The following is a 10,811-nucleotide window of genomic DNA, read 5'->3' as shown; positions in this document are numbered from 1 at the left end:
TTATATGACTATTAAATAAATAAATGGATCGTCATGGTACCTACTCTTAAGAAACTATATTATATGTATACGACGCCGGCACTAATGCTTTTGGCCGTTGTCGAATGTCAATGACTTATGTTCTTGTGTTACCAAAATTGAGATGGAGAGATTGAAGATTAAGAATTAGAAAGAAATGATCACATAAACTCGGGTAAAATAATATGACTTTAGAGTGTTAATATATAAGACCTAAAAATATGAGTCTTAAATTATTCATACCCCGTATAATTATTCTAATTTTAGTGCCCAATTGTTAGCAAGTATTTTATATAATTTAAATAATATAAAATTCTCTTCAAAGAGAACTTAGTATTACCCTTTAAAAATAAACACTTTTTTTAGAGGAACAATAACAATTGTTTTGATGAAATTGAAACTTGGTACTACCCTTTAAAAAGGTCTTACAAACAAAAAGTTTCACTCAAAATTCGTTTTAAATCTCAGAATGGATCCTCTTAATTTGTTTCTCTCAAGTCTCTCATTTTATAGATCTCACCATTGAATGAGAAAAGGTGCAATGAGTTTTAATATAAAAATTAAGAGTATACAAGTTAGGAAAATTTTACAAAATCTAGATTTGAGAACTCGTAAATTTTTTTTTTTTGAAGTAACTCGTAATTTTTATAGATCACATATTATACTTTCATTATATGACATGGTAGTAAAATAAGCTGTTTTCTTTCAAAAAAAAAAAAGTAAAATAAGCTGTTTTAATCACACACGTGAATCCAATCCATTGTTTCAACTCCTAGCTTGTAAGCCAGGCAGAAAGTGTCAACATGTGCAAACGGTGACAAAAACATAAGAATTGTTTTTAGCTGTGCAGCACGTTATGTAGGGAACCCTCGTCCCTTGAATGTCCGACCCAGCACTACTATTTGCACCCGTACCTTCCCACACTATGAACGCATTTAGTCATTGTCTATTTATTTGGGAATTTTTGTGTTCAACTGTTAATCCTCCTGCTCCTCATAGAAAAAGGGTCATGACTAATCTAGACGTAAATATAAGTAAAATATATTTCATAATATATTTCTGATAATCAATGTTGCATGTATCATTTGATTTGTATTGAATGGATCCAGCAACCAATCAAACACTTAATTGAACGGTTAAAAAGGAAGTGCAGTGCACACTTTTCATTAGGGATCAAGCATTTTTTTAGTACGCTAACATCATCATTTTCAATATATGCATCCAATGAAAATGTTAAATGTGTGCAATGTGAATGCACACTTTATGAATTATTAAGTTGGATTCCACTCATTTGTCAAAAGTTTGTAATTATATGATGAAAATCGTTAGATCAAGATTAGACAGTGGTTTTTGTGGAGATTTGTTGGCACCGAATTATTAATCTGACAATCTGTTGTGTGATCCTTGTGCAGATCCTAAAATGCTCACATATTTTTTAGGAAGGACACAGTTGGTGGATATGGTTAAGTTCATCTCATGGAAGTGGTTTTTAGGAAAATATTCTAGTTACACATGTTCCTTCTATGAGTGCGATGATGAACTCATTCTCTGTTGGCACAGATAGTGTCTTGTGGCGGATTTGTCTAAGGGTTGGTTGACTGAGGGGTTTTGCTCATAATCTTTCTCTTGTTCGGCTGTCGTTGGATGTTCCTATTAGGAGTTTTGAGTTTCCGTTGTGGTTTTAGTTTTTGCTCTTGTTTTTCTGTGGGAGCGATTCATTGATTTTGTTATCGCTTGACCTACGTACTTCTTGTACTCAAATTTGTATGTATGATATATGAGCAGTAAATTCTTAGCCCTACATTATGTTCTTGAAAATTATGGTCAATACATGATATATGAGCGGAGACTTCAAATTCAGAGATTAAACTTACTCTAACCATTTTAGGTAGGGTAGAGTTTGTTAATTTCATTTAACCACTCAAGCTATAAGCTAAACCTCGCTACAATCCAAACAGATGCCTGTCTTTCCTGCTACAACTACTATACATTTCATAGCATTTTTCTGAATCATTCGATGCAGTTAAAAAGTAGTGATTGGAATGACTTGTGCTTCTGCTGTATATATATGATCAAGTCACTAGACGAAGTAAGTTATAATATGTGCATGTGACAAATAGCAACAAAGTAGTAATTTGGCATTGTTTGACCTAGTATGTCGGTATCACATAAAACAAAATAATACTGCTATGCCATACAATGACTACATGTAACGTTTAGCAACATGGAGGACCGCATCTATTATTAGTATTGCCATTCTCAAATTTGATATCTAGCTGAAACATGAGCTTACTATATCATGTGACAATTTCATTTATTAGAGTTCAAACAAGAAACGCAAATAACGCAACACAACACAGAAGCCACAATACAACAACGAATAATAAGGAACTCACCGCTTTACTTTACTTACCTCACACGTGAAAGAAAACTTTTTTTTTTCTTTTTCGAAAGAACATGCTCTTTTAGCTTATGTATTTCATAAAGGAAAACGCAAAAATAAACTAAGAATATGTTCATGACATGTGCAGCAGGTCTTTTTTGGGAATCACTCCATGCCAGGCAATGATCATAATATCATTCTTTTTTTGACTGAGATCATAATACCATATTCGTTTCCTCTGTTTTACTTTTTTAGGTTGTGTTACTATTTTATTTTATTTTTTGCTCAAAAAAACTTACTACTTCTTTTCAATTATTGAATATTTAGGATGTGAAAAAGATTCAACTAGTAACCTTTTTTTAGAAAATTATTATCTTCTTATTAGTTTATATCAACATGATTTTATTCAAAATAGTCTCTCCTTCTCCTTTCTTCTAAAATACGTGCATTTCTCTTTTGATTTCTATTTAGAGAAAAAATAAACACAAATCGTAAATGAAAGAGATGATTCCGCTCCAATTTTATGTGGTATATCACTTTGTCTAAGAGAATTAAATAAAAATGCTTTATATATATATATATATATATATATATTGTCCATTATTAATTTCTCAACTTTAAACACCAAAAGTAATGTTACATGTTCCTACTTTATATATACTTGATTTGATTTGATAAACTGATGAGTAAGCATACATTTATTTATTTATGTAAATTTAAATTAACTTTTGGTAACTTTATGCAAAAGTAAATAATTAAAAAAAAGTCAAGGGGGTAATCTTATGCTTACACCATTGACCCAATAAACAATAGAAAAAATCATAAATAATAAACTTAGCCGCCACGCCGCATCGTAGATTCGATGACCACCGTGATTTCATTTTCAACGGCGTAGAATTAGCTACCACATGTTCACATGCAACAGTATAATTTCCAATCTGTCATCAAAACTTAAAAAAAACTAAGCACTTTTTTCACAACTTTGAGGTCCAAATCCAAATCTATCATTTTCCAAATCATACTCAACGTTAAAATTCTGCTGCTGATAATTCCCCAAAATAATCGCCGGACCACCACTTCTCTCCGGAGCTGAAACTCCGTCGGTTATAACAGTCAAACAAGCAACCTCACCATCACCAACTAAAGAAAAATAATTCTCAACCGGTAACTTCATTTTTGCACCCCCCTTAAACTGAAACACTAACTCCGGAAACGGCACTGTTTTCACTCCGGTGAAGTTATAACAAAGACTCAACCCTGATTCGCCTTCAACATCTTTCGCTCTAGTGAAATTCGAAAGCTGTTTTTCAAATTCTTTTGCCACCAAATCGTAGATTTTACGTTCCATGAAAGTGAACGTTGATCCAGAATCAACGATAGTGCCACCATTACCGTCGGTTCGAATTTCCGGAATCTTAACACGTTTTCCTCCGATGACGACACTACGTAGATTCACGTAATAGTATTCAAGAAATGCAGTGTTGCTCGTTGATGGGTTTTTTCTAAACGGTGTGTAGCTTAATCCGTTTGTTTTTGTATCGCCGGTGGAAGAAACTTGCAAAACGAGGTTACTGCTTTCCGGCGAGTCATCGAATTGATGAGAAAGTAAACAATAAGAGAATCTTTTAAGACCCATTTGCGATGGAAGAGAATCTTCTCCACGACCAAATCCAGCGATGCCAGAGGGTTGTCTATCAGATACCATGGAACAACCTAGGAGAAAATTTGCTACGGTTTTGCTAGGAAAGTTGAGGTTGTCTAATAGTAAGACACCAGCGGTTAAACCTAAACCGTATTGAACTAAATAAGAAGGGCAAGTGATGTTGTTACAGTTTTGTGTATGTGGATTGCAACCTTGGCAACGAGATTGGATGTCGGGTCCGAAAACATAACCGCATTTGGGGTTTGTGCAGCCTAGGATTTTGGTGGTTGATGACTTTCTTGGGATGAAAGCTGGGATTTTTGTTGGGTTGATGTTTGGGAAGTTGCAATTGGAACATAGGTAGTGAGAGGTACATGGGGACCAAACAAGGCTGCTACCGGTGTCTAGGACAAATGATAAGGTTTGTGGTGGTGTTCCAAAATTGAGGTTTATTGAGTAACCACCATAGCTTTTGGCGAAAATTTTTGTGTTGGCGGAGGAAGATGATTTGGATTTGTTGTGATTTGATTTTGGGGTTTTGAGGTGGTGTGCTCTTGTTAGAGAAGATGTAGCGGCGGTTTTGAGAGAGTCCAAGAGATTTGAGGATGGGGATTTGGTGAATAGAGGGGAAAGAGGGAGGGTAATGGTGTTTTCGTTTGAAGAAGAGAATGTGAGGAGGGGAAAGAGAAGAGAAAGGGTGAAGAGAATGTTAGGATAAGCCATTGGAAACGGTGTTTGTGGAGGGAGTGTGTGTCCTTTAATTTGAGAAGTGTAGATAGAATGGAATGAAATGAATTATGGGATTTCTGTTTATAAATGCATTATTAGTTTGGGTTTTTACATTAGCAAGCAGCCAAGCAACCCCAACGGACACATAAGGGAATTATTTTTAGGGGAATTAGTCACTTTAGTCCCTGAATGGAAAATGAGTTGTCACTTTAGTCCCTGAATGCAGAGAAATTGCAAAATAGTCCCTGAATATAGACTCTGTTAGTCAATTTCAGGGACTAAAGTGACTAACAGAGTCTAGATTCAGGGACTAAATTGACTAACAAAGTCTGTATTCAGGGACTAAATTGACTATCAGAGTATACATTCAAAGACTATTTTGCAATTTATATGCATTCAGGGACTAAAGTGACGACTCATTTCCTATTCAGGGACTAAAGTGACTAATCTCCCTTATTTTTATTAATAATAAAAATTTAAAAAAATGGGTATCATCTATGAGCTATTGTAAAGATTAATAATCTTCCAAATCGGATATGGTTGTAATGGATAACATAGATCTTCCTCAATAGTTTAACGTTTGATTTTTGAGGATTAGTGGTTTAAATCTAATTCATTTGATTAAGTTGGAAGACATACACTTTATCATGTTAGCGTTCTTGAATAAATAGAGGAGTTGTTTAATGAAAGAAAGAAAAAATATTGGGGAATTAGTCACTTTAGTCCCTGAATCGGAAGGGATTCGTCATTTTAGTCCCTGAATGCAGATAAATTGCAAAATAGTCCCTGAATGTAGACTTTGTTAGTCAATTTAGTCCCTGAATGCAAACTTCGTTAGTCAATTTAGTCCCTGAATGTAGACTCCGTTAGTCACTTTAGTCCCTGAAATTGACCATGCAGGGACTGTTTTGCAATTTCTCTTCATTCAGGGACTAAAGTGACGAATCCTCTCCCATTCAGGGACTAAAGTGACTAATTCCCCAAAAAATATTAAACTCAAGTCTTAGTTGAATTAAGATAAAGTCAGATTAGAGTTTAGAAAAAAAATGACATTCATCATATTAGAAACCAATTTTGTTAAGATAAGTTAGTCACGATATAAAAATAAATTTAATGTGGTATCAAAGATCAATTTCACCCACCAAAAGTTATTAGAGTTTACAAAAATTGATATTATTCATTTTATAAATCGGTTTTGTAAGAATAGATTAAATCCAATATATATGGGGTTTGGGTATTTGGATTTCGGTCAATTACTTTTTGTACATACATTTAGACGCCCCAACGGTAACAGTGGAATTTGAGGTTTCACGTTGTTGTTGCTATGGACTCGAATACTGAGTGCTAACACACTCTGAATGTACACATGCACCTCTCCATTTTTGGGTTCTATTGCAAGATAAAATTGGCATATCCGTCAATTAGAGATGGAGATTAGGAGAACTAAAAAATTACTACATGTGCTATGAGGAGAAATAAAGATAAATGGGATAAATGATAGAAAAAGATGTGTGAGCATAAAAATACGATGATATTTATTATTTATAAAGGACAATCACTTCCAATTTTTTTCATGATCGTAAGTTTGAAACATTCAGTTCAGGTACTTTTTATATTCAATTCATGTTCACTAACACACATAATGTACGTGTGTTCTTAAAAAAAGAAAACATAATGTACGTGTGTGTACACACTTAACTATGCGTATAAAAATCAAAATTGATAAGTTATTTGTATCACTTACTTATAAAATCAGCACTTTATACTATCAACAATGGATTTACCGAAGTTGTAAATGACTTATATTAAGCAAGTGATTAAGAGTTTGATTTCTATTTTTGCGTAAGGAAATAATCGACTGGGAGGGAAGAAAGTCAACTTATGTGACGAAGATTAATCATCGTCAAATATATGTGAAAACTTCATATCTATAACATGATAAATAAATAACCTCTCAAAAAAAAAAACATGATAAATAAGAAAGTAAAGTATAATTTTAAGAGAAATGATATTTTGACAACCATTTTTTGACAACTTTTGGACAACTTAATGTTGTTATCCTCTCTCTTCCTTTTTCTCTCTCTATTGTTTTTGACCAATAAGAAGTGAGAAAAACAAGGTTGTCAACAAAGTTATCATCAAATAGATGTCAAAATATCATTACTCTAATTTTAAAGATGTACGTCAAGTGTTTAACCTAGTGATAAAACGACATGTTTTAGAGATTTCACGATTGAGTCTGCTAATGTTATTGGAGGAAGATTTTTTTTTTTGAGCAAGTTATTGGAGGAAGATAAATATAAACCATTTGGTAAGTTTTCGTTCAGCTTAATAAGTGGAATAATATGCACGTACTCCCTCCGTTTCAAAATATAAGCAAAATTCACTTTTTAGGTTCATTCATTTAATGATGTATGTGGTTCATAATATGGACCACATACATCATTAAATGAATGAATCTAAAAAGTAAATTTTGCTTATATTTTGAAACGGAGGGAGTATGTTATTAAGTTCAACTCTAAATTTAATGTAGGTTTTTCTGTTTGGTTACAAAATTTAATGCACGTTGAAATGTATGACTTGCTAATTAATGTACACCTAAGTAAAAAGAAGGAGCAACTTATTTTTTTCTTTGACAAAAGACAAAATGTGCGTGACTATTAAGGATGAGAATTGACCACCCTACAATCTGGCCTACGTGTACGTGAGACTTAAGTTAGGTTGGATTTTCTTAGAAAAGGTTAAGGTTTTTTTTTTTAGATGTCTGTTGTTTAATTAAAAAAAAAAAAAAAAACTAGCCACGAATCGTCGTAAGAAAAGTATTTTAGGATGACCATATCGGCATATTTAAGTAAATTGGCAATATTTTTTTTACTATTATTATATTAAATTTTATACTTTTAATTAAATTATAAATTTGTTAAATTTTTAAATTTAATCTTATTTCTTTTTTGGGTTAATTATGTTTCTAGTCCCTATAAAATAGCGGCCTTGTAAGTTTAGTCCCTACTTAATTTTAATAGCATTTTTAGTCCCTAATTTTGTTTTTCTGCACTGAGTATTAGTCCCTACTCAATTCAAATTTGCTTAATTTATGCTTAAACTCTTAAATTTTTGAACAATTTTTTGCAGACATGTTTAGAACATTACTAAAAGTTCGTCCGCAAAAAATTATTCCAAAATTTGATTTCTACATCCAGATTTTATTACTTTTTATCTTTAACTTTTGTCGTTTTAAAAAAATCATATTTAATTCATTTCATGTCAGAAAATTCTAAATTTTAGTAAACGAACCTTTCATAGTTTTCTAATCTTGTCTCAAAAAAATCGTTCAAAAATTTAAGAGTTTAAGGATAATTAATCAAACTTTGTTTTAGCAGGGACTAAAATTATAAGTAATTTTTTTTTATAGGGACTAAAAATGCTATTAAAATTAAGTAGGGACTAAACTTACAAGGTCGCTATTTTATAGGGACTAGAAACATAATTAACCCTTCTTTTTTTTTAAGGAGAATTTAAGCTTATTTCTCTATATTAGTTTTCGTTTATTTAAATGTATTACTGTAAACTAGAATTAAAATATAATATATGATATCAAATATGTTCAATTTTTTTAAAATATCATGTTAAATATCAAAAGGGTGTTCGAGCGCTTTGATCATTTAGTTTGTCAATCTGTTTAAATTTATATCAGATTACTTATTTAAATACATCTATATGTTATAGTGTTGTAATCAGACTAACAAGTAATATCATCTTGTCAAAAAAAAAAGTAATATCATATTTTTTAAAGAACTCATACCTAAAATACAAGTCTTTGACAAGCTACGGACCATCTTTAGAACCTAGATTTTTTGATAGATTAGACTTTGGTCTTGCAAAACTTAACTCAGTCCAGCCTAGGGGTGTTCATGTTCAATCCAATCCAATGCAAACCACAATAGCCGAACCGAAAAACCAAAAACAAAAAAAAAACGCACTTTTAAATGGATTGGATTGGTTTTCGGTTCCCTTTGTATAAATTGATCCAATCCAATCCAAACCAAAATATATACTTGTATATATATTATTATATGAAATTTTTATAAATGTTTCCTTAATTTACAATCTTTTAACTATTTTCTAGACTTGTACTTTAATAATGTTGATTTTTTTCTTTCTTTTAAAAAATATTATTAATTTATGATTTTGTAACTATTTTACTTAACCTGCTATTTTATTTGCTTTATGTCACTTTTATTTTCTACTTATTAATCTTTTTCGTAACCTTACATTCTTATGAAATGTTATAAAATTATACAACAATGAAAACCGAAAACCAATCCAATCCAAACCGAAAAAATTTGGATCGCATTGGATTGGATTTGATTTTAAAACCAAACCAATTGGATGAACAAATAACAAAATCGAAGTAGTTGGATCGGATGGTTTTTCCTCCCAAAATCGAACCAATCCAATCCGCGAACACCCCTAGTCCAGTCTATTTCCACCTCTAGTGACTATAATTAATCCACAAATTTAAGATAAAATAAAATCAAATAATTGGTAATATGACTTGTAGAAAAGTAGTTATCATTGAGATTTTCATTTCAAATAAAAATATATCAGTTAATTTAAATATACAATATTACGGTTTAATTTGTATAACGTAAACAATTGATTGTGTTAAGGAATTAAAATATAAGTAAAAATAAGTCATTTAAAAAAATTGATTTTAGGAAAAGAACATTAAATTGATCACTAAAGCTTTAGATAAATATTTTCTTAGTACAAAAAAACTAGTTTCACCTACTTTCATCTATTATAGGGTGTCCCCTATAAATTAAATACTAAAAGAGTTGTCCCCATAAAATATAGTGTTCCCCTACTATTTCTAGAAAGATGAGTGTTATTTGAACAACCAATTTGGTGACAACTTACTTGACAACCATATTTTACAAAGAAAAAAGTGGTATTGGCACGGAAATCATAGCAATGGAGAGATAAAGTAAAAAGTAATGTGAGTATGAGAGAGAAAGTTGTTGCAAAAGTTGTCATTAAATAGATATTCAAATATCATTTCTCTTCTAGAAAAACTATTTCCATCTGCCCTATGTCACAATTTTCTAAAATATATCCAAGTCTTACACATTGATCATGACTTGCGATTATTTTTATAAGTGTGGAAAATACAGGATAGCCCACCTCTAGGGTGTGCATGGTTAACCAAATCATAGAACCAGTTTTTCACAAGGGTTTGTCTAATATGTGCAATATTACACATGTTAAAACCATTAATAGTACGGAGTAGTAATTTTTTCTTGGAAAACAACAATAATTTATTCAAAATATTTATATTTAATAGTAAATGTACAAGTTCCAATACAAAATTTCTATTGTAAACTTGTTAACGTGTGCATGGAAAAACCATTTTCATAAAACCCGATTTATGAACAAAGTGATTGCAATCCGGTTCAAATCCAGTCCAAAATAGACCCTGATTTCAATACCACAATTTTATATTGACTAATACCTCAAATTCGTCCTTGAATTTCAAAAAATCGGCCAAATTCATCCCTGAATTTTACAAAATAGCTATTTAGTCCCTGAATTTACAAAATGTCAATCAAATCAGTCCCTCTGTTAAGTTGGTCTGTTAACGGAGGTGACGTGTAACGTTAACCTCTTACAAGGCTTATCACGTGAGATGCCACGCAAGCAGGGACCAAATTTGATTGATTTACAGAAAATTGCCAAGGACCAAATTGATGGATTTTCAGAAAATTGCCAACGGCTCTTTCTCCTCTTTCTCATTAACGGTTCTTTATCATCTTCCTCATTAACGACTCTTTCTTCCCCAAATATATAAATTTGGAACCCTAATGTTATAATTTGTCACCTAGAGTTCAAAATCCCCCAAAATTCTTCCATGAATTGATGTCAATGTTTTTCCTCAATTCAAAAAACTTCAAACCTTAATTTTTTTTATTCAATTCGAGATTCAAAAATCAGTGGTCATTGTTGAAGATTCGGTGTTCAGAAATGATGGGTGGTGGGTGT

The 10,811-nt window shown here is 31.6% G+C and overlaps 1 protein-coding gene across 1 annotated transcript; it reads right to left on the bottom strand.

Moving 5' to 3' along the window:
* Window positions 1–3,032: 3,032 nt before the first annotated feature.
* LOC146910830 (Eukaryotic aspartyl protease family protein) lies at window positions 3,033–4,830 on the bottom strand. The gene has a single exon (XM_085725689.1). It carries the CDS (start codon window positions 4,764–4,766, stop codon window positions 3,363–3,365), a length of 1,404 nt encoding a protein of 467 aa, XP_085581815.1. The 5' UTR covers window positions 4,767–4,830; the 3' UTR covers window positions 3,033–3,362.
* Window positions 4,831–10,811: the final 5,981 nt, after the last annotated feature.

This window comes from Medicago sativa, chromosome 7, assembly GCF_051527215.1.
Source record: "Medicago sativa cultivar Bolivia chromosome 7, Bolivia_mono, whole genome shotgun sequence".
Taxonomy (NCBI): Eukaryota; Viridiplantae; Streptophyta; class Magnoliopsida; order Fabales; family Fabaceae; genus Medicago; species Medicago sativa.
The sequence above is the reverse complement of the archived record's forward strand: the minus strand, read 5'-3'. Positions and strand labels throughout refer to the sequence as shown.

Excerpts from the sequence above, each read along its gene's own strand:
- LOC146910830 (XM_085725689.1), bottom strand. The coding sequence starts at position 4,766 with ATGGCTTATCCTAACATTCTCTTCACCCTTTCTCTTCTCTTTCCCCTC.